This window comes from Ambystoma mexicanum, chromosome 8, assembly GCF_040938575.1.
Source record: "Ambystoma mexicanum isolate Mex_15411 chromosome 8, UKY_AmexF1_1, whole genome shotgun sequence".
Taxonomy (NCBI): Eukaryota; Metazoa; Chordata; class Amphibia; order Caudata; family Ambystomatidae; genus Ambystoma; species Ambystoma mexicanum.
The window spans coordinates 1,736,831,597-1,736,856,267 of NC_090929.1; the positions used below are offsets into that span (position 1 = coordinate 1,736,831,597).

At 51.4% G+C, this 24,671-nt stretch overlaps 1 protein-coding gene across 1 annotated transcript in view; it reads left to right on the forward strand.

The window, feature by feature from the left end:
* Positions 1–2,493: 2,493 nt before the first annotated feature.
* LOC138473494 (vomeronasal type-2 receptor 116-like) overlaps positions 2,494–24,671 on the forward strand; it is a 342,569-nt gene continuing 320,391 nt past the window's right edge. Inside the window, exons 1-3 of the mRNA XM_069612134.1 lie at positions 2,494–2,573; positions 4,837–4,942; positions 23,030–23,266. Coding sequence (XP_069468235.1) covers positions 2,494–2,573; positions 4,837–4,942; positions 23,030–23,266 — 423 coding nt within the window. The remainder of the gene's footprint in view (positions 2,574–4,836; positions 4,943–23,029; positions 23,267–24,671) is intronic.

Here is a 24,671-nt window from a genome sequence, read left to right on the forward strand (position 1 = left end):
TCCCATCGTCCACCAACCACCCCCCTCTCTCGCACCCCAGTTTCCTCTCTCCCCCCTCCCACTCCCCACCTCTGCTACTCCCCCATCATCCTCCTGTACCGAAGTAAGATGCATACTTTTTAATGCCCAATCTGTAGCAAAAAACAGACACAGCATCTTTGACCTCTTCGCCTCTGACAAACCAGACCTGGTCTTTATCACAGAAACCTGGTTCTCTGACGACTTTGCCCCTATCGCCTATGAAGCCTTCCCCCCTGACCACTCACTCATCCCACTGAACCAACCCTCTAGACGAGGAGGACTAGCAATCCCCTTCAAGTCACACTTATCTGCCTCAATCATCAACAACCAGCCAACCATTCCTTACTGCGAATCACTTCTCATAAAACTATCCCTCCCCCCTTTGTTCTCCCACAGCTTCCTAATCATCTACAGACCCCCTGGCTACGACAGACAATTCTAAAACAACCTCTGTGACTCGATAGCCACCCTCCAACTAAACCATCCCACCCTCATCCTCACCCTTCTAGGAGATTTCACTATATGGCTTGACATTCCCACCTAGGACCCACTCCCTGGTCGACTGCCTAGACGTGATTAACCTCCATACCCACATAAACGGGCCAACTCAATATAAAGGACACACCCTTGATGCCATCTTCAGCTCCCACGACCAGATACATCTAAACCCCCCCCATATCATCTGGTCCAATCATTTCATTGTCCCTTTCACCATACTTCCACCCACCCCACTCCCCGTACCCGAACCAGAACCTCCAATTCTATGCAAATGCTGGAAGAACCTAAAACTCCTTCCCTACCTAGCCGATGCGCTCCTTCAGTCTCCTCCGCCTACCCACCCAACCAATGAACATCTAACCTCCAACACCTTTGACTCAGGGCTCAATATCTCATTAATCACGCTCACCCCCACTTGCAAACCATCAGCTTGCCATGGCCCTTTTCCTAGATGGTTCACACCAGAAACGAAGACCACAAAACAACTATATAAATCCCTAGAATGCAAATGGCGGAAAGACAAAACCACCCTGTGCAGAGCCACCTTAGCCCAGCACCATCACCACTACAAAGCCGAAATCTGGAAAGCAAAAAAAGCATACTACAACTCCCGAATCCTGAACTGTGAAAACCCCAGCAAAGAACTTCACAAAATCATCTCCGAATTCACCAAACCATCATGTACCACCCCCAACCGACTCCCCACAATCACTCTGCGACTCACTCTCTCTCTACTTCTACTCCACTCCTCTCAAAAGAACAAATTCTCTAACCAAAAAACTAGCCCTTTTACACCCACCATGCAATCCACCCACCCTACCTGCCATCCCACCGCATGCACCAGATACCCACCCGACCTACGACTCCTTCACTCCAATATCAACTGACCAATTTCTCAAACTTCTCTCTGCCCGCAAACCATCCAGCTCCCTGCTGGACCCCTGCCCAGCCACAACCCTCAAAGAAATATTTGCATCTACATGTGCAGGAGAACACACAAGAACCATCATAAACAACTCCCTCTCTTCAGGAATTTTTCCCGATGCGTTCAAAACTGCTCATGTCAAGCCTCTTCTAGAAAACCTTCCCTCAACCCTCTCAAGTCCAAAAACTACCGCCCGATCTCAAACACCAGGTTCCTTGCTCAACTCATTGACCGAACCGCCTAGTCCCAACTAAATGCCTTTGTCGAAGCCAACAATCTCCTAGACCACGCTCAATCAGGTTTCAGACCCCAACATGGAACCGAAACCACCCTAACCTCAATCTGGGATGACCTTAAAAACACTGCAGACTCTGCGGGATGCACCGCATTAATCCTTCTTGATCTATCTGCCGCCTTCAACACAATCAACCACTAAATCCTCCTCAACCGCCTCTACTCCCTAGGAATTCGTGGAAACGCTCTCAAATGGATAGCATCCTTTCCGCAACAATAGGAACCAAATAACCTTACTCTCCGCCTATGCTTCGCACGCCCAACCAGTCAATACCTGAGTTCCACAAGGAGCATGCCTATTAGCCCTGCCGTTCAACCTCTATATGTCCACCCTCCCACGAATAATCTGCATGCACAATATCCTGTGCTACAACTACGCCGATGACACACAACTAATCCTAAAACTCCTTAATTCAAATCCCAACTGCCAACCCGCCCTCTCTGCCTGCCTCCTTGACATAGATCATTGGATGACCACAAACCATCTCTTGTTAAACCCCTCCAAAACCGAAATCATGGTATGTGGCAATACCAAACTTCTTCCACACCCCCTACCCTGGCCATCTGCCATGGGCAATTCCCTGAACCCCTCAAACTCAGTAAAAAACCTTGGATGCACCCTTGATTCTGACCTAACCCTCTCGCTCCAAGTCAACCATGTCTCTAAGTCCTGCCACTACCACCTCAAAACTCTTAGGCGCATCTTTCTATGCCTCTCCTTTCCCAACAGACTATCCGCGTTCCAATCAATTAATATGTCAGGACTGGACTACGCAAACCCCCTCTACCTCGGAGTCCATGCATACTGTAGTAATGAAGACCTCTGCTACTTCAGGTAAGTTCTTAGTGTCTTTATTGTCCTTGTCCTGTACTCCTCCACAAGACACAGGGATGGTCGGGGGCACAAGATCACAAGGGAAACACCGGGCTCAACCCCACACCCATCTTCTCTGCTCACAGCTTGCTCTCTCTGACCAACCGTCACCCAGCAGAACCTTCCACCACAACATTCCACTAGCAGATGACCTCACACACACTGCTACTCTGTAAGCCAGGTGACTACACCTCTCCCTCCCTAGGAAACACAAAAGCCAGATTACTACACTTCTCTTCCCCTGGGAAACACAAAAGCCAGATTAATACACTTCTCCCTCCCTGGCAAACACAAAGAATGACTAAGGTAACGTGACCAGCACCAAACCTTAAACATCCACCACAAAACAGTACCAGAAATTCCACTACACAGCAGCTGCCTATGCACAGAACCCCTGGAAACCTCAATCAATAGGAACCCACAAAAGGAAACCATTCACAGGGCAAACCGGACCAAGTAGAAAACGCCAAAGTCATGCTAACAGCACAACACAACTCACCGAAACCCTCGGTTAACACCTCGAGGCCTAAAAAAAAATAAACAGAGCACTTACACGTGTCCTGAGCTGCTGCTCAGGACCCAGGGCTGCCACCCCTAGCCACACTATTGTTGGATAACACTAACACAACTACCTAACGAAACTTACCCTCTAACACACTTAACACCTTCCACTCCGGTCTGCCACCCCGAAGTATTAGAGCTGCCCCTCTGAGCACAAACCAACCGCCCCCTAAGTGAGCAACAACAAATGCCCAACAGCAACCGAGGGACCCACGCAGCACAGCCCTGACCGCAGTAAAAAGAAGAACCGCATCCACAATACTGCTCCACTACAACAAAACCGTTGGCCATTTCCTCTTCCTAACATTACACCACTTCTAAACAACCAGTGACAACCTGATTTGCCAAACTCGGAATCAGGAGGTAAACTGGCAAAGATAAAACCCCAAAGATAAAACCCCAACCCATAGTGACTTACCTCGGCCCTTAGACCAAGCACTACGGATGACATGAAAATACAACACAACTCAGGCATAGCGACCGAACTGAAGTTAAAACAAACGCTATGAATCACACTGGAGCCAAACCTCTGCCCTGAGCACAACACCCAGGCCAAAAGTGACCTACCCTTATTACTCATCAGGCACTAGTGACCACAACACACACCATAACCACTACATCAACTCCAACCACACACTCAGGAACAATGCCAGCTGGGACCATCAACACCATAGCGACCTACCCTGGAACCAAACCAGGCACTATAAACCATAGATAAACATTGCCCTGAGATACACCACAAAACATAGTGACCTACCCTAGCCTAAACCAGGCACTACATAATAGACAACAGTTCAATGAGAACAGGCACACCAAGTACTCGAAACACAAGACATGGCACTACAACTCAACCCATGACCATACACACAGCGACCTACCCCAGTATCAAAACCGGTCACCATGGAAAAAAACAACAACTCCTTTACACAAATTGGCTCAACATGCACTCTCACACCCAGACATAGTGACCTACCCTGGCACAACTGGCGCCAGGCGCTAGGCACCCCCATGGAGCAATAATACGCACCCTACACATGCACCACGCGACCCACATGTGCACCACAGTTGTACCCTCAGCCATGCACAACAACAACATGCAAAGCATGAAATAATTACATTACACAGTGCATGGAAAACAATAAAGATGCATATAAATCAAAATGTCACGAGAGCATTGGAAAAATTGCAGCACCAGACGATCTGGAATTGAACACTGCATAAAATTAAATGCTCCAAGCTGAAAGAACTTATGTCCCAAAACACAGTTCACGGTCGGCACCCCGCCACAAACAGCCTCCACTGCTGGACACCTTCCTCAAATCCCCCCCCCACACCAGAGGAGAGGGATGGAAAACCCTACATTACATCTCTGAGAAAGAGCACTAGCTCCACGGAAGGCCACAACAGAACAACTCACAGGCACAAGACAACGGCCTTTATAACATACCTCTAACACTACTCCCGGGGACCCAGGTACCAACCCCTTTAACATGGGCCACAATATATATTGTCTCATACCCAGACATACGGCCCAAGATGCTAACCTGGTAAAATGTCCCCAAGCCGGGTTGATGACCACACTGTCATTACTTGAAAAACTCCTGGTTTGAGTCAATGCTTGAACACACAGCCATGCGTTCTTGTTTACATCCTCGTATTGCAGTACCAGCGTGGAAAACCCCATAGAAACATCAACGGCCACCAATCACTTGACCAGGGACCGAAACAATTCTAAACTCCTGTACATGGTGCGATCAGCAACAGTGCAGGTAATTGCCCCCCAGATGGCTTGACTGGCTAGCGATCACGATATGTACATAGTTCATATTTCCTTAATACAACTGGGGTACACATGAAGAACTCATGATTGGACATTGATCATTGAGTGTGTGTCATTTCATTTGTCAGCAGTGCCCAGTGTCCAACATTCAATGTGCCATGTGTTACCGAGTACATTAGCAATATTGTTCAATCAAACATTGGCGCACAGCTCGTCCTTCAGGCACATTCTGCTGTGGCCGAAATGCAGCATCTTCCCCATCATCCTCCTCATCTCCCGGTGGATTTACATCCATGTCAGGTGGCACGGGTAGTTTGCGCCGGATTCACATGTTGTGCAGCATGGCACATACCAATACTGTCTTCCTTTTCAGGTCCGTATATGAGTGCCCCACCAGACCTGCTGAGGCAGCGAAACTGTGCTTTCAACGGCCCAAATGGCTGCTCAATCATCACACAAGTGCGTGAATGTGCAAAATTGTAGTCCTCTACGTGCCTGGTGCCTGGATGCCTGACAGAGGTGAGGATCCACAGCTTCAGGGGATACCCAGCATCACCTGTATGGGAGGAATTGAGATTATCATAGTGAGGGTTTTTGGCATTCCTTGTGTACACTGGCGGTACATTGTTTGTGATCAAATGCAAGGGATCTTCACTGCCAGCTATTGCCATTTCATTACAGCAACACTCAGGTCGGTGCACTCGATGATGGTCCACGGTAGGGGAACATGGGTAACGTACAGGTTGTACGGACCTTGACACCCGATACAGCACTCACACAGATGATGTCAGTAGGCCCATGATGTGCTCACCAGTGAAGGCTGTGTTGCAGTGGTAAATCCCGTATGCATGGAGGGCACTGGATGATGGTTTTCCATGATGTACAACATGATACACGTTGTTTTGCCAATCGTGCTTCCATATACATGATGATGCCATGTACATGTCCGTCATTGCCTCACCCATGTAACCATGGCACAATGGAATTGGTGGTATGGTCCGCCAGTGTAGGGAGACAGTTCTGTGAATGCGCTGGGTGTCAACTGGCATGGTGGAAGTGAGGTGCTGTGTATTGGTCCTGCAGCAGTCGCACACGTGTCAGTGGTGTTCACCACTTGCTGGAATCTATTCTGTACAACCATGTCCCATTGGAATTTTGGGTGTCCCTTCAGTGTTGTGTATGGCATGGTGGTATGCGGTGTACTTGTCGGGCAGGGGCAGTGACAGGGGATTCCCTGAGAGGCAGTTGGATTCGGCTCAGTCATGTCTGCATGATCTGCGCTGTACTTTGCTGCGCTCATGTATGCACTGTGACTGCAGGTTGGTGCATTGTGATACTTGTGGTTGAGGTTTGATGATGTACTTTGTGCATGCACAGGGGTGGGTGCTGTGTTCGTAGCTAACATTTACACATGGCTGTGCGGTCATGGCACGTCTGCATCCATTGTCACTCTCAAGCATCCCGTCATATTAATTGGGGTCACAGTCGTTGGCACCCAGGACGGTGTCCCCCCAACAACAACACCCAGGGCCAAGCCAGCAGACAGGTTATGCATGCTTGTGGTCCCCCCCCAACAACAACCCCCATGGCCCTGTGTTAGGACACCAGGCACCTCAGGCAGTGTGACATTCCATGTAGCGGGGAAACGTGGAGTTGCGCAGCACCATTGCAAGGAAGTGGAGCACAGACACTACCTTTGGCAGAAGGGGTTGGCGGCATGTATGTTGATCAGGCTGACCAGATCATCGTGAATGAGATCCACAATTGTGCGTAATGTGTCCCTGTCCAGGCGCTACAGGGTGTGGATCTGTGCAGGGGTTAAATCAAATGGACTGGCCCTTATGTGAGGGATTGGTGGCTGCCTGCAGGGTACCACTGTCTGAACTGGTTGTATGTGCTGGCCCAGTCTCACTGTCCTTCTCCTCCTGCACCTCCCCTGCATCCACTGGTTTAGTGCCTGCTGGAGTAGTGGCAGTGCAGGCATGTCCTCCAGCCCGTGTATGGCAACTGATAGTGGTATAATTTTGGACTTGGGGGAAGGGGTGTGGTGTGTGGGTGTGCTCCATTTGTGCTGTGCCTGACTCCATTGCCTCCACCTGTGCTGATTGTGTGCACCTGTGGCAGTTGGGAACACAGCAGTTTGCTATTAATGGGTAATCCGCGATGCCGGTGTTGATGGCATCCTGGTGGCCCCTCTTACCGCTGTCTGGATGCCAGTATGTGCCTTTCCGTGCAACTTGTAATGTTCTCCTCCTAGCGGCATGCCGCTGTTACTGGCACAGCGGCTGTGCGCCCGGGTGCCTGCCGGTATGGTGGTGCACGCCCACAGCGGGTCCCTGTAGATGCCGGTAGGGCGGCATTGCAGGTTGTGATGGGCCATTGCAGTACACGATGCCGGCAATGCCTTATCTGTATCGTTATTACTGGAGTGCCAACCTTCTAATGAGGCCCAATGGGCCTCATTATGAGGCATGGCTGCCACCGGTATTGATTTTTATCCGGGTCATTACAACCTTGCCAGACCCGGTAATTACCCTTTTCTGGGCGGAAGTAAAAATAATTCCCCATTTCCATTTGAGCCCCATAGGGCTCAATGGGAATGGGGAGGGTGGTAGCAACGTTGCTACCATCAAGTTCTGCTTGTGGGTGCTTGTACGGCCACCAGCTTCAAGGGCACCTGCAAGCAGAACTTGTAGTATGGTGGTATGGTAGCAGCGGTGCCGGTAGCGATACCGGCGCCGTTGTTGCCTTACCGCCATACTCGTAATGAGGTCCAATGTCAATATTCTCCACTCTGAAGACAAATCATTGCCTTTGGTTCACACTTCTTCCTTTTGAGAAATGTTATTTTGTCAGACTGCCACATAGGAGGAGAGTTTAGGCATCCCACCCGGGGTTTGGATCAGGCAGCGGTCGACTCGCTTGGCCACATGGGAGAAGAGTTTAGGCATCACCCCCGGGGTTAGGATCAGGCAGCGGTCGACTCGCTTGGCCACATGGGAGAAGAGTTTAGGCATCACCCCCGGGGTTAGGATCAGGCAGTGGCTGCCTCCCCTGGCCACATGGGAGGAGAGTTTAGGCATCACCCCCAGGGTTAGGAGCAGGCAGCGCCTGCCTCCCCTGGAACATGGGAGGAGAGTTTTGGCATCACCCCCAGGGTTAGGATCAGGTAGCGGCTGCCTGCCCTGGCCACATGGGAGGAGAGTTTAGGCATCACCCCCGGGGTTAGGATCAGGCAGCGGCTGCCTCCCCTGGCCACATGGGAGGAGAGTTTAGGCATCACCCCCGGGGTTAGGTTCAGGCAGCGGCTGCCTCCGCTGGCCACATGGGAGGAGAGTTTAGGCATCACCCCCGGTGTTAGGATCAGGCAGCGGGTGCCTCCCGTGTCCACATGGGAGGAGAGTTTAGGCATCACCCCCAGGATTAGGATCAGGCAGTGGCTGCCTCCCCTGCCAACATGGGAGGGGAGTTTAGGCATCACACCCAGGTTTAGGACAGGCAGCGGGTGCCTCCCCTATCCACATTGGAGGAGAGTTTAGGCATCACCCCCAGGGTTAGGATCAGGCAGCGGCTGCCTCCCCAGGCCACATGGGAGGAGAGTTTAGGCATCTCCCCCGGGGTTAGGATCAGGCAGCGGCCTCCTCCCCTGGCCACATGGGAGGAGAGTTTAGGCATCACCCCCAGGGTTAGGATCAGGTAGCGGCCGCCTCCCCTGGCCACATGGGAGGAGAGTTTAGGCATCACCCCCAGGGTTAGGATCAGGTAGCGGCCGCCTCCCCTGGCCACATGGGAGGAGAGTTTAGGCATCACCCCCAGGGTTAGGATAAGGTAGCGGCTGCCTCCCCTGGCCACATGGGAGGAGAGTTTAGGCATCACCCCCAGGGTTAGGATCAGGCAGCGGCTGCCTCCCCAGGCCACATGGAAGGAGAGTTTAGGCATCACCCCCAGGGTTAGAATCAGGCAGCAGCTGCCTCCCCTGCCAACATGGGAGGGGAGTTTAGGCATCACCCCCGGGGTTAGGATCAGGCAGCGGGTGCCTCCCCTGGCCACATGGGAGGAGAGTTTAGGCATCACCACCAGGGTTAGGATCAGGCAGTGGCTGCTTCCCTGGCCACATGGGAGAAGAGTTTGGGCATCACCCCCAGGTTTAGCATCAGGTAGCGGCCGCCTACCCCTGGCCACATCGGAGGAGAGTTTAGGCATCACCCCCAGGGTTAGGATCAGGCAGCGGCTGCCTCGCCTCCCCTGGCCACATGGGAGGAGAGTTTAGGCATCACCCCCAGGGTTAGGATCAGGCAGCGGCTGCCTCCCCAAGCCACATGGTAGGAGAGTTTAGGTATCACCCCCAGGGTTAGGATCAGGCAGCAGCCGCCTCCCCTGGCCACATGAGAGGAGAGTTTAGGCATCACCCCCAAGGTTAGGATCAGGCAGCAGCTGCTTCCCCTGGACATAGGAGGAGAGTTTAGGCATCCCACCCGGGGTTTGGATCAGACAGCGGTCGCCTCCCCTGGCCACATGGTAGAAGAGTTTAGGCATCACCCCCGGGGTTAGGATCAGGCAGTGGCTGCCTCCCCTGGCCACATGGGAGGAGAGTTTAGGCATCACCCCCATGGTTAGGAGCAGGCAGCAGCTGCTTCCCCTGGCCACATGGGAGGAGAGTTTAGGCATCACCCCCAGGGCTAGGATCAGGCAGCACCTGCCTCCCCTGGAACATGGGAGGAGAGTTTAGGCATCGCCCACGGGGTTAGGATCAGGCAGCGGCTGCCTCCCCTGGCCACATGGGAGGAGAGTTTAGGCATCACCCCCGGGGTTAGGATCAGGCAGCGGCCGCCTCCCCTGTCCACATGGGAGGAGAGTTTAGGCATCACCCCCGGGGTTAGGATCAGGCAGCGGCCGCCTCCCCTGGCCACATGGAAGGAGGGTTTAGGCATCACCCCTGGGGTTAGGATCAGGCAGCGGCTGCCTCCCCTGGCCACATGGGAGGAGAGTTTAGGCATCACCCCTGGGGTCAGGATAAGGCAGCGGCCGCCTCCCCTGGAACATGGGAGGAGAGTTTTGGCATCACCCCCAGGGTTAGGATCAGGTAGCGGCTGCCTGCCCTGGCCACATGGGAGGAGAGTTTAGGCATCCCACCCGGGGTTTGGATCAGGCAGCGGTCGACTCGCTTGGCCACATGGGAGAAGAGTTTAGGCATCACCCCCGGGGTTAGGATCAGGCAGTGGCTGCCTCCCCTGGCCACATGGGAGGAGAGTTTAGGCATCACCCCCAGGGTTAGGAGCAGGCAGCGCCTGCCTCCCCTGGAACATGGGAGGAGAGTTTTGGCATCACCCCCAGGGTTAGGATCAGGTAGCGGCTGCCTGCCCTGGCCACATGGGAGGAGAGTTTAGGCATCACCCCCGGGGTTAGGATCAGGCAGCGGCTGCCTCCCCTGGCCACATGGGAGGAGAGTTTAGGCATCACCCCCGGGGTTAGGTTCAGGCAGCGGCTGCCTCCGCTGGCCACATGGGAGGAGAGTTTAGGCATCACCCCCGGTGTTAGGATCAGGCAGCGGGTGCCTCCCGTGTCCACATGGGAGGAGAGTTTAGGCATCACCCCCAGGATTAGGATCAGGCAGTGGCTGCCTCCCCTACCAACATGGGAGGGGAGTTTAGGCATCACACCCAGGTTTAGGACAGGCAGCGGGTGCCTCCCCTATCCACATTGGAGGAGAGTTTAGGCATCACCCCCAGGGTTAGGATCAGGCAGCGGCTGCCTCCCCAGGCCACATGGGAGGAGAGTTTAGGCATCTCCCCCGGGGTTAGGATCAGGCAGCGGCCTCCTCCCCTGGCCACATGGGAGGAGAGTTTAGGCATCACCCCCAGGGTTAGGATCAGGTAGCGGCCGCCTCCCCTGGCCACATGGGAGGAGAGTTTAGGCATCACCCCCAGGGTTAGGATCAGGTAGCGGCCGCCTCCCCTGGCCACATGGGAGGAGAGTTTAGGCATCACCCCCAGGGTTAGGATAAGGTAGCGGCTGCCTCCCCTGGCCACATGGGAGGAGAGTTTAGGCATCACCCCCAGGGTTAGGATCAGGCAGCGGCTGCCTCCCCAGGCCACATGGAAGGAGAGTTTAGGCATCACCCCCAGGGTTAGAATCAGGCAGCAGCTGCCTCCCCTGCCAACATGGGAGGGGAGTTTAGGCATCACCCCCGGGGTTAGGATCAGGCAGCGGGTGCCTCCCCTGGCCACATGGGAGGAGAGTTTAGGCATCACCACCAGGGTTAGGATCAGGCAGTGGCTGCTTCCCTGGCCACATGGGAGGAGAGTTTGGGCCTCACCCCCAGGTTTAGCATCAGGTAGCGGCCGCCTACCCCTGGCCACATCGGAGGAGAGTTTAGGCATCACCCCCAGGGTTAGGATCAGGCAGCGGCTGCCTCGCCTCCCCTGGCCACATGGGAGGAGAGTTTAGGCATCACCCCCAGGGTTAGGATCAGGCAGAGGCTGCCTCCCCAAGCCACATGGTAGGAGAGTTTAGGTATCACCCCCAGGGTTAGGATCAGGCAGCAGCCGCCTCCCCTGGCCACATGAGAGGAGAGTTTAGGCATCACCCCCAAGGTTAGGATCAGGCAGCAGCTGCTTCCCCTGGACATAGGAGGAGAGTTTAGGCATCCCACCCGGGGTTTGGATCAGACAGCGGTCGCCTCCCCTGGCCACATGGTAGAAGAGTTTAGGCATCACCCCCGGGGTTAGGATCAGGCAGTGGCTGCCTCCCCTGGCCACATGGGAGGAGAGTTTAGGCATCACCCCCATGGTTAGGAGCAGGCAGCAGCTGCTTCCCCTGGCCACATGGGAGGAGAGTTTAGGCATCACCCCCAGGGCTAGGATCAGGCAGCACCTGCCTCCCCTGGAACATGGGAGGAGAGTTTAGGCATCGCCCACGGGGTTAGGATCAGGCAGCGGCTGCCTCCCCTGGCCACATGGGAGGAGAGTTTAGGCATCACCCCCGGGGTTAGGATCAGGCAGCGGCCGCCTCCCCTGTCCACATGGGAGGAGAGTTTAGGCATCACCCCCGGGGTTAGGATCAGGCAGCGGCCGCCTCCCCTGGCCACATGGAAGGAGGGTTTAGGCATCACCCCTGGGGTTAGGATCAGGCAGCGGCTGCCTCCCCTGGCCACATGGGAGGAGAGTTTAGGCATCACCCCTGGGGTCAGGATAAGGCAGCGGCCGCCTCCTCTGGCCACATGGGAGGAGAGTTTAGGCATCTCCCCCAGGGTTAGGATCAGGCAGCAGCCGCCTCCCCTGGCCACATGGGAGGAGAGTTTAGGCATCATCCCAGGGGTTAGGATCAGGCAGCGGCTGCCTCCCCTGGCCACATGGGAGGAGAGTTTAAGCATCACCCCCGGGGTCAGGATAAGGCAGCGGCCGCCTCCTCTGGCCACATGGGAGGAGAGTTTAGGCATCTCCCCCAGGGTTAGGATTAGGCAGTGGCCGCCTCCCCAGGCCACAAGGGAGGAGAGTTTAGGCATCTCCCCCGGGGTTAGGATCAGGCAATGGCCGCCTCCCCTGGCCACATGGGAGGAGAGTTTAGGCATCACCCCCAGGGTTAGGGTCAGGCAGCGGCTGCCTCCCCAGGCCACATGGGAGGAGAGTTTAGGCATCACCCCCAGGGTTAGGAGCAGGCAGCGCGTGCCTCCCCTGGAACATGGGAGGAGAGGTTTGGCATCACCCCCAGGGTTAGGATCAGGTAGCGGCTGCCTGCCCTGGCCAAATGGGAGGAGAGTTTAGGCATCACCCCCGGGGTTAGGATAAGTCAGCGGCCGCCTCCCCTGGCCACATGGGAGGAGAGTTTAGGCATCACCCCTGGGGTTAGGATCAGGCAGCGGCTGCCTGCCCTGGCCAAATGGGAGGAGAGTTTAGGCATCACCCCCGGGGTTAGGATAAGTCAGCGGCCGCCTCCCCTGGCCACATGGGAGGAGAGTTTAGGCATCACCCCTGGGGTTAGGATCAGGCAGCGGCCTCCTCCACTGGCCAAATGGGAGGAGAGTTTAGGCATCTCCCCCAGGGTTAGGATCAGGCAGCGGCCGCCTCCCCTGGCCACATGGGAGGACAGTTTAGGCATCATCCCCGGGGTTAGGATCAGGCAGCGGCTGCCTCCCCTGGCCACATGGGAGGAGAGTTTAGGCATCACCCCCGGGGTCAGGATAAGGCAGCGGCCGCCTCCTCTGGCCACATGGGAGGAGAGTTTAGGCATCTCCCCCAGGGTTAGGATCAGGCAGCGGCCACCTCCCCAGGCCACATGGGAGGAGAGTTTAGGCATCTCCCTCAGGCAGCGGCCGCCTACCATGGTCACATGGGAGGAGAGTTTAGGCATCACCCCCGGGGTTAGGATCAGGCAGTGGCTGCCTCCCCTGGCCACATGGGAGGAGAGTTTAGGCATCACCCCCGGGGTTAGGATCAGGCAGCAGCTGCCTCCCCTGGCCACATGGGAGTAGAGTTTAGTCATCACCCTTGGGGTTAGGATCAGGCAGCGGCTGGCTCCCCTGGCCACATGGGAGGAGAGTTTAGGCATCACCCCCAGGGTTAGGATCAGGTAGCGGCTGTCTTCCCCTGGCCACATCGAAGGAGAGTTTAGGCATCATCCCCAGGGTTAGGATCAGGCAGCGGCCGCCTCCCCTGGCCCCATGGGAGGAGAGTTTAGGCATCACCCCCGGGGTTAGGATCAGGCAGCGGCTGCCTCCCCTGGCCACATGGGAGGAGGCTTTAGGCATCACCCCCAGGGTTAGGATCAGGCAGCGGCCGCCTCCCCTGGTCACATGGGAGGAGAGGTTAGGCATCACCCCCAGTTTTAGGATCAGGTAGCGGCTGCCTCCCCTGGACACATGGGAGGAGAGTTGAGGCATCACCACCATGGTTAGGATCAGGCAGCGGCTGCCGCCCCTGGCCACATGGGAGGAGAGTTTAGGCCGGGATTCTGTGAGGGGTCTGCAGGATTCATCACATTACCCACTTGGGGGATTGTATTTAACGACACTGTGACCCCATAGATAAACACATCTGAGTAGCTTGGGATCCCTCAGGTTGCAGTCTCGCTCCCCAGGGCATAAATGACCCCTTGGCCCTTATGTGTCACATCCCTGGGGTTGAACACACCACTTCTCTCTCAGTGAGCATCATAGTCATGTTCAGCGTGCTGAGCATATCTCATCTTAGCAGGTTGACAGGGGATGTTGTTGAAAACAACAACGGGGCCTGTTCGACCTTGCTACACACTTTCATAGCTAATGCCCCAGAGAAGCCCTGTGTGTCCAACACTTCACCTGACAAAGGGAAATTTTCCACCATGAAAATTAGTGTGTATTGCTTATCTCCACTCCCACAAGGGTTTTATTTCTGGGTTGGTGGTGACTGACAGGACTGGGCATGCTAAGGCTCTCTGTGGGCTATCCTGATCTGGATAAGTGCTCGTCCCTGGGAAGGTGAGGGGGTTCCCTCCCATCACTCTAGCCCCTTGGTGGTGAGAAACAGTGCTGTTAGGAATTGCATTTCCATTGGGTATTTGAGAACTCACAGTGGGACAGAATGCGCTGCATTAGAACCTGAGCCACTGGGAACTGGTGATTGCAGCTGCGGAAACAGTAGAGGGGGAGCAGGCGTGGCTGGTGCTGGTGATGTGCCATACAGGGCTGCTGTGTGCATGGGCCATAGGGCTGTGTGTGGTATGGAGTCAGTGCTCCTTGGGTATATCGGGGCATTTGATTATATGCAACTGTTGACCTGCTCCTACATTCCTGTGAACAATGTCCCATTTTCCCGCATGCCCAACACTGTCCTGCATTTCCCCCATCCCTGCAAAACCCCTTTTCAGTCAGGGTTTCAGATGCAAAGTGAATTGGGATTTCCTTTTAGGAAAGGAATGCAGGCAGCTTGAAGACAACAAGAGCTTTATGATTCTCTGTGGCTCTGACCTTTCTCATCAGTGTAACCTCTTTCTATAAGCAAATGCTTGTTTCTGTGCTCGTGACCCACATCTGCTATGCTGACTGCTGCGCTGGGTTAGACCTCGATTTCAATACGGTGTCTTTTATCTAAAATGGTGTTGGATTAGTATGCTTTACATCCAAAGCATGCACTGACCTCCCTGCACTGTGGCCCCTATCAACACCCTTTGAACCCTTTACCAGCCCTGAGCCCCTATAGCAAACTTTCTGGCCTCTGCCTAATCCAAAACTGATTGGGGGCCTGGGAAAACCATCTCCCCCTCCCACCATTCCCCCTTTTGTTAATACTACATTAACAAATCCCATGTAAGTCTTTTCTTTTCCTCTTTGTGTATGTGTTCTCTCTCCAACCCCTCAGCTTCCAAATATGGTGGTGACCTTTCCTTTGGCACCCATGCTCTATACATGGAATGTAAACCCTCCCCTTCTTGTGTATATTGCTTGCGTTACATGTCATATATATACACCTCCCATCCCCTGCTAGCTCTACCCAGTGTTCTTTGTAAATCTTAGAATCTGGTGGGGGAATCGTGGTGGTGCCCAGGGGGTGAAGGCTTTGTTCTATTGCAACCATGCGAGGTTTCTTAGGGTCATCAGTTTGGACTGCACTATCTTTTGTACCGCGAGGTGAACCCTGTACCCCAATTGAGACCTTCATCATCACGCTACTAGGCACTGCTTTAACACAGCACCGAAGTCCCAGTTGGGAGGTACAGAAGATCTCCAGCACAACACTATCACAATAACTTATAACTACACGACTGCCCCCATCCAGGATGGTGCCCAAGAAAAAAGGTTGTCATACCAGTAACCCTTTTGTATGCCAGCTTCTGTCTGCACATGGGCACCAAGCATGTGCACAGCCCCAATTATTTGCATGAGGGAGCCATTCTCTGCGTCGTTTGGAGGTATAAATGTGCAGCATGAATCACCAGTTTTTCGGCAAACGCTGTTGTAGTTAAAAAGTCCGGAACATATCTGTTCTGCATCATCATCAGTCTCAGGGCCCACATCTCAGATTTAATGGCATTGAGGTAACTCCCTCAGGGTCAGTCGAAATTTAAAGAAACAAGCCGGGGGTAGATCTCTGTCTTTGGCTGGGTCCTCCCTCTGGAACAGCTTCCCTGCCACTCTAAAATTTGAGGAGAATCGTCTCTGGTTCGGGAAGCACCTCAAGACCTTCCTCTTTGCTTCTGCCTTCTCCTCCCTTCTCCCCTGCTGATCTGGTCTTTCCTGGCACATGCACCTGGCCACCCTCTGATCTCCGAGACCAGGTTCCTGTTCACCTTGCCACCCTCCCACACTACCACCAGGCCCCCCTTGCGCTGGGGTCAATATCTGTACCCATACAGTCCCCCGCCTTTTTTTCTTCCTGCTCTTATCAGACCTACCCTGTCTGCTGCCTTAAACTCAGCACTTGCCACTTGCTGGCTGCACTACCACTTTTGTTGCTTTTATTATTTATTTATTTATTATGATTTATTCTGTTTTCCTCCTGTTCTGCACTTTCCACTTCTCCCCCTTTCCTTTTCTTTTCCCCTCCTCCTCTCCCATGCACTTGCACGTACTCAATGTCACTGAGCCTAGTAAGATCGTTGTTGTTCTCCCTTGTTCCCCTCCCTTTCCTTGTTGCGCTCTGAAACACTTGTGTATGAGCACGATACAAATAAACTATCAATTCAATTCAATATAAACAATTACTCATACTTATTTCATACATAGAATTCCTAATTGAGACATAAAAGTTCATGCCTAAAACCAATGCAATTCTTGACACACACATTGAATTCGTCTGCATTTCCATTCCCAACGATCAACTAAATGCACCTACTAGAATTGCTCCCAAAAAATGTGATTATTTATCTTAAATCAAATGAACCTTTAATACACATATTTAAAAACCCACTAATGCATTGTGTAAGATATTAATCTCTAATAAAAATCAAACAGTTGCTAAAATTAAAGAAATCTGGCATCCACTAAAAATCATTGCCCACATTTTCTCTTCCGCAATTAGAGTGTAATCTTCCAAATATTTAAGCATAACTCAAGTCCTCTTTTCTGCTAATGTCGGGCACATGATCAGTCAATGTCTTAGGGTCTCCAATACAACCTCATCGGCACAAAAGCAACAAGCTCTTGATTTTAGAGCTCAGTTTAACCTACTGCCTTTGCCTTTTCTTGCCCATAGATTAAAACGCTTGATATTTGTTACACAGGAATTACTTTAAGTAGCTCAATTCTACCCAGTGGTATAATTTCATATTGAATGTTCCCAAAGACTTTATAGCGCATACACTGTTCCCTTTCCTTAATCCAATCATAATTCCACAGCTTCTGCCCGGCTTTATCCATGTTCTACAATAGCATGTCCAAAGAAATATCTGCAGCGGCCAGTAATTCCAAACAACCTTCTATCCATACTTGCAATGACCGGTCGATAGAATTTTCCATCATATCCCCGATCAAAGAGAGGATTGAGCCTGGATCTCCTAAAATACATTTTCTAAGTAGACACAAGGCTCTCCACCTTATCTTAATCTCCAGCGATAGTAGCCCCAACTCATATGGAATTACATGGATTGGAAATCTTTCTGTAACGGGTAGAACCCTTTTCCAAAACAAGCCCTCCAACCTCTTCCAATCTACCTTTCCTTCATCAGTGTGGTTTCTGCCCCATCACTCAAAATTGGAACTGCTTTTTGTCTATTATTGATTATCAGAGGTTTGTACAAATCCTCCCACATTTCTTATGTATTAGGAGACCCAGTGAAGCTGCTGTCATAGCCTTTTGGGCTATCTGGTCTTTGCAAAGGGATTCTGCAATGTTATCATTAAAACTTAACCCCAGGTACCTATATTCATTGACTAATATCAGGGGAGCTTTATAGATGTACAAAGTGAAAGAGGGTTTCTTTGCAGATGTTTCGACTTTAGGCTCTCAACGTTAGATTTACTTACATTGATTACCAGGGCATTCCAATTAGCATAATGATCTAACATTTTTCATTGCCTATGAAGGCCAAGCAGCAACTGGTCTAACATAACAAGATCATCCACGCACAGGAGTCTTGAAATACTATGCTACTGAGGCCTGTGCATGTGTTATACCTACGGTGTGTCACCTGCTTATGCTACTGAGGCCTCTGCATGTGTTATCCCTAAGGTGTGTCACCTGCTTATGCTACTGCGGCTTGTGCATGTGTTATCCCTTAAGGTGTGTCACCTGCTTATGCTACTGAGGCCTGTGCATGTGTTATACCTAAGGTGTATCACCTGCTTATGCTATTGAGGCCTGTGCACGTGTTATCCCTAAGGTGTGTCACCTGCTTATGCTACTGATGCCTGTGCATGTGTTATCCCTAAGGTGTGTCACCGGCTTATGCTACTGAGGCCTGTGCATGTGTTATACCTAAGGTGTGTCACCTGCTTATGCTACTGAGGCCTGTGCATGTGTTATCCCTAAGGTGTGTCACCTGCTTATGCTACTGATGCCTGTGCATGTGTTATCCCTAAGGTGTGTCACCGGCTTATGCTACTGAGGCCTGTGCATGTGTTATACCTAAGGTGTGTCACCTGCTTATGCTACTTATGCCTGTGCATGTGTTATCCCTAAGGTGTGTCACCGGCTTATGCTACTGAGGCCTGTGCATGTGTTATACCTAAGGTGTGTCACCTGCTTATGCTACTGAGGTCTGTGCATGTGTTATCCGTTAAGGTGTCTCACCTGCTTATGCTACTGAGGCCTGTGCATGTGTTATACCTAAGGTGTGTCACCTGCTTATGCGACTGAGGCCTGTGCATGTGTTATCCCTAAAGTGTGTCACCTGCTTATGCTACTGAGGCCTGTGCATGTGTTACCCCTTAAGGTGTCTCACCTGCTTATGCTACTGAGGCCTGTGCATGTGTTATCCCTAAGGTGTGTCACCTGCTTATGCTACTGAGGCCTGTGCATGTGTTATCCCTAAGGTGTGTCACCTTCTTATGCTACTGATGCTTGTGCATGTGTTATCCCTAAGGTATGTCACCGGCTTATGCTACTGATGCCTGTGCATGTGTTATCCCTAAGGTGTGTCACCTGCTTATGCTACTGAGGCCTGTGTATGTGTTATCCCTAAGGTGTGTCACCTGCTTATGCTACTGATGCCTGCGCATGTGTTATCCCTAAATGTTGTCACCTGCTTATGCTACTGAGGCCTGTGCATGTGTTATCCCTAAGGTGTGTCACCTGCTTATGCTACTGAGACCTATGCATGTTTTTGCCTAAGGTGTCTCACCTGCTTATGCTACTGAGGCCTGTGCATGTGTTATCCCTATGTTTTGTCACCTGTTTATGCTACTGAGGCCTGTGCATGTGTCATCCCTAAGGTGTGTCACCGGCTTATGCTACTGAGGCCCGTGCATGTGTTATACCTAAGGTGTGTCACCTGAGTATGCTACTGATGTATGTGCATGTGTTATCCCTAAGGTGTGTCACCTGCCTATGCTACTGAGGCCTGTGCATGTGTTATCCCTAAGGTGTGTCACCTGCTTATGCTACTGAGGCCTGTGCATGTGTTATCCCTTAAGGTGTGTCACCTGCTTATGCTACTGAGGCCTGTGCATGTGTTATACCTAAGGTGTGTCACCTGCTTATGCTACTGATGTATGTGCATGTGTTATCCCTAAGGTGTGTCACCTGCTTATGCAACTGAGGCCTGTGCATGTGTTATCCATAAGGTGTGTCACCTGCTTATGCTACTGAGGCCTGTGCATGTGTTATCCTTAAGGTGTGTCACCTGCTTATGCTACTGAGGCCTGTGCATGTGTTATACCTAAGGTGTGTCACCTGTTTATGCTACTGAGGCCTGTGCATGTGTTATCCCTAAGGTGTGTCACCTGCTTATGCTACTGATGCCTGTGCAAGTGTTATCCCTAAGGTGTGTATCCGGCTTATGCTACTGAGGCCTGTGCATGTGTTATACCTAAGGTGTGTCACCTGCCTATGCTACTGATGTATGTGCATGTGTTATCCCTAAGGTGTGTCACCTGCTTATGCTACTGATGCCTGCACATGTGTTATCCCTAAATTGTGTCACCTGCTTATGCTACTGAGGCCTGTGCATGTGTTATCCCTAAGGTCTGTCACCTGCTTATGCTACTGAGACCTATGCATGTTTTTGCCTAAGGTGTCTCACCTGCTTATGCTACTGAGGCCTGTGCATGTGTTATCCCTATGTTTTGTCACCTGTTTATGCTACTGAGGCCTGTGCATGTGGCAACCCTAAGGTGTGTCACTGGCTTATGCTACTGAGGCCCGTGCATGTGTTATACCTAAGGTGTGTCACCTGATTATGCTACCGATGTATGTGCATGTGTTATCCCTAAGGTGTGTCACCTGCTTATGCTACTGAGGCTTGTGCATGTGTTATCCCTAAGGTGTGTCACCTGCTTATGCTACTGAGACCTATGCATGTTTTTGCCTAAGGTGTCTTACCTGCTTATGCCTCTGAGGCCTGTGCATGTGTTATCCCTATGTTTTGTCACCTGTTTATGCTACTGAGGCCTGTGCATGTGTCATCCCTAAGGTGTGTCACCGGCTTATGCTACTGAGGCCTGTGCATGTGTTATACCTAAGGTGTGTCACCTGATTATGCTACTGATGTATGTGCATGTGTTATCCCTAAGGTGTGTCACCTGTTTATGCTACTGAGGCCTGTGCATGTGTTATCCCTTAAGGTGTGTCACCTGCTTATGCTACTGAGGCCTGTGCATGTGTTATACCTAAGGTGTGTCACCTGCTTATGCTACTGATGTATGTGCATGTGTTATCCCTAAGGTGTGTCACCTGCTTATGCGACTGAGGCCTGTGCATGTGTTATCCCTAAGGTGTGTCACCTGCTTATGCTACTGAGGCCTGTGCATGTGTTATACCTAAGGTGTGTCACCTGCCTATGCTACTGATGTATGTGCATGTGTTATCCCTAAGGTGTGTCACCTGCCTATGCTACTGATGCCTGCACATGTGTTATCCCTAAATTGTGTCACCTGCTTATGCTACTGAAGCCTGTGCATGTGTTATCCCTAAGGTCTGTCACCTGCTTATGCTACTGAGACCTATGCATGTTTTTGCCTAAGGTGTCTCACCTGCTTATGCTACTGAGGCCTGTGCATGTGTTATCCCTATGTTTTGTCACCTGTTTATGCTACTGAGGCCTGTGCATGTGTCATCCTTAAGGTGTGTCACCGGCTTATGCTACTGAGGCCCTTGCATGTGTTATACCTAAGGTGTGTCACCTGATTATGCTACTGATGTATGTGCATGTGTTATCCCTAAGGTGTGTCACCTGCTTATGCTACTGAGGCCTGTGCATGTGTTATCCCTTAAGGTGTGTCACCTGCTTATGCTACTGAGGCCTGTGCATGTGTTATACCTAAGGTGTGTCACCTGTTCATGCTACCGATGTATGTGCATGTGTTATCCCTAAGGTGTGTCACCTGCTTATGCGACTGAGGCCTGTGCATGTGTTATCCCTAAGGTGTGTCACCTGCTTATGCTACTGAGGCCTGTGCATGTGTTATCCCTTAAGGTGTGTCACCTGCTTATGCTACTGAGGCCTGTGCATGTGTTATACCTAAGGTGTGTCACCTGTTTATGCTACTGAGGCCTGTGTATGTGTTATCCCTAAGGTGTGTCACCTGCTTATGCTACTGATGCCTGTGCATGTGTTATCCCTAAGGTGTGTATCCGGCTTATGCTACTGAGGCCTGTGCATGTGTTATACCTAAGGTGTGTCACCTGCCTATGCTACTGATGTGTGTGCATGTGTTATCCCTAAGGTGTGTCACCTGCTTATGCTACTGATGCCTGCACATGTGTTATCCCTAAATTGTGTCACCTGCTTATGCTACTGAGGCCTGTGCATGTGTTATCCCTAAGGTGTCTCACCTGCTTATGCTACTGAGGCCTGTGCATGTGTTATCCTTATGTTTTGTCACCTGTTTATGCTACTGAGGCCTGTGCATGTGTCATCCCTAAGGTGTGTCACCTGTTTATGCTACTGAGGCCTGTGCATGTTTTATCCCTAAGGTGTGTCACCTGCTGTATGCTACTGATGCCTGTGTATGTGTTGTCCCTAAGGTGTGTCACCTGCTTATGCTACTGAGACCTGTGCATGTGTTGTCCATAAGGTGTTTCACCTGCTTATGCTATGGATGCCTGTGCATATGTCCCTGAGGTGGGTCACCTGCATATGCTACTTATGCATGTGCATGCCTTAACCCTAACATATCTCACCTGTTTATGCAACTGAGGCCTGTGCATGTGTATTCCCTAAGGTGTGTCACCTGTTCATGCTACTGACGCCTATGCATGTGTTATGCCTAAGGTGTGTCGCCTGCTTATGCTACTGAGGCCTGTGCATGTCTTACCCCTAAAGTGTATCACCTGCTTATGCTACAGAGGCTTGTGCATGTCTTAACCCTAACATCTCACCTGTTTATGCAACTGAGGCCTGTGCATGTGTTATGCCTAAGGTGTGTCACCTGCTTATGCTACTAAGGTCTATGCATGTGTTATGCCTAAGGTGTGTCACCTGCTTATGCTACTGAGGCCTATGCATGTGTTATGCCTAAGGTGGGTCACCTGCTTATGCTACTGAGGCCTGTGCTTGTGTTATCCCTAAGGTGTGTCACCTGCTTATGCTACTGAGGCCTGTGCATATGTTATCCCTAAAGTGTGTCACCTGCTATGCTACTGAGGCTTGTGTTTGTGTTTTGCCTAAGGTGTGTCACCTGCTTATGCTACGGAGGCCTGTGCATGAGTTATTCCTTAGGTATGCCACCTGCCTATGCTGCTGAGGCCTGTGTATGTGTTATCCCTAAGGTGTGTCACCTGCTTATGCTACTGAGGCCTGTGCATATGTTATCCCTAAAGTGTATCACCTGTTTATGTTGCTGAGGCCTGTGTATGTGTTATCCCTAAATTGTGTCATCTGCTTATGCTACTGATACATGTGCATGTCTTAACCCTAACATATCTCACCTGTTTATGCTACTTATGGCTGTGTGTGTTTTAAACCTACAGTATATTGCGTCTTTCTAACATATTTCCTTTTCCAGCTGAACCGCTTCCTGCATAAGCTTTCTTTCCGGACCCCCGCTGGGGCAGAGATTGCTTTCGATGAATATGGTGAAATGCCCCCTCAGTATGATATTCTGCAGTGGTTTGTCTTTCCTAATGGATCCTCCACAAGCATCACTGTTGGGAGTTTTGACCCCTCGGCTCCACCAGGTCATCAGCTTTTCATCAATCGAAGCTCCCTTCTGTGGGGGTCAGGGGAGTCCCACCTTAAGCAGGTGAGTGTTAAAGGTTGACTGAGGCACCTGCTTGCCATTACCTGTACACTGTGAATCACTCAATGAACATTGCACACTCATGTACACCTCTCTATGTCATGTCCATGTTCACTGCAGTGCCCCCATATCCTTCTGAGAATGTTCTTAAGTGCACTTTGAGTACATAAGGGCGGGCCGCCCCAAGATGGCAGCCAAGCTTGACATTGGCCTGAATGCTGAGCTGCGTGCCACTGCACAAGTATAGCACAATTTGGTGAATGTATTACCACAGAACTGCTGCTCTAGTGCCATTCCAGTCAGAATGAACAAACGCCAGTATTCCCACTCTCGCGTCAGAGCAACTAATTAGAGTGGCTAGGCCCCCATGAAAGGAATACGCAGTTGGACAGAAAGAAGCATGGGTGCTAAGTGTTGCCAGGAGAGTGCTGGAGGTTGCTGTAAATGGAGAGAGGTGTCAGAAGGCAATTGGAGGAAGGAGGGTGGGAAGAAAGAGAGGTGGCAGAAAGAGAAGGAAAGATGAAGGATAGATTCAGGATATGGGGAGAAAACACCCAGAGTCAGAGGATGGAGGAGATGCCAAAGAGAAAGAGTGAGAGGTGGTTTGGGGGAAGAGAGAGAGAAAATAGAGAGAACAGCTGGGGAGCGAGAATGTAGAGGAGGTGGGTGATGCAGAGAGGCATGGAGTAATTTTATGAGAAGAAATGTTGAGAAGAGAAGCTGAACCCAGTTACAGGTGTTTACCATGGCGTTAGTGATGAACAACATGACAGGGATGCATGTGGGGTGCAAGGGATTATCTTGTCCCCAGTGATGAACACATGTGTGGTGTCTACCATGGCTTCTGAGATGAACATGTACCAGCGCTATATGCAGGGTGCAAGTGTTTACCATGGTGTTAGTGATAAACAACATGACAGGGCTGCATGTGGGGTACAAGCGACTATCTTGACCTCAATGATGAACACATGTGTGGTGTCTACCATGTCTTCTGAGATGAACATATACCAGCACTATATGCAGGGTGCAAGTGTTTATCATGGCGTTAGTGATAAACAACATGACAGGGCTGCGTGTGGGGTGCAAGGGATTATCTTGTCCCCAGTGATGAACACATTAACAGGGTACATGTGGGGTGCAAGTGACTATCTTGACCTCAGTGATGAACACATGTGTGGTGTCTACCATGGCTTCTGAGATTAACAATGTACAAGCGCTATATGCAGGGTGGAGTTGTTTACCATGGCTTTAGTGATGAACATTGTCAAGCCTTGAAGGGGGTTATATACACCTGCCCTCTATATGGCAGAGTAGAAGCACAGAGCACCCCAGCCAAGTCTCTATGCGGTAGCAATGGACGAGCATTCAATGCTTAAGCTCTCAGGAGATGATGCCTTGAAGAAGATCA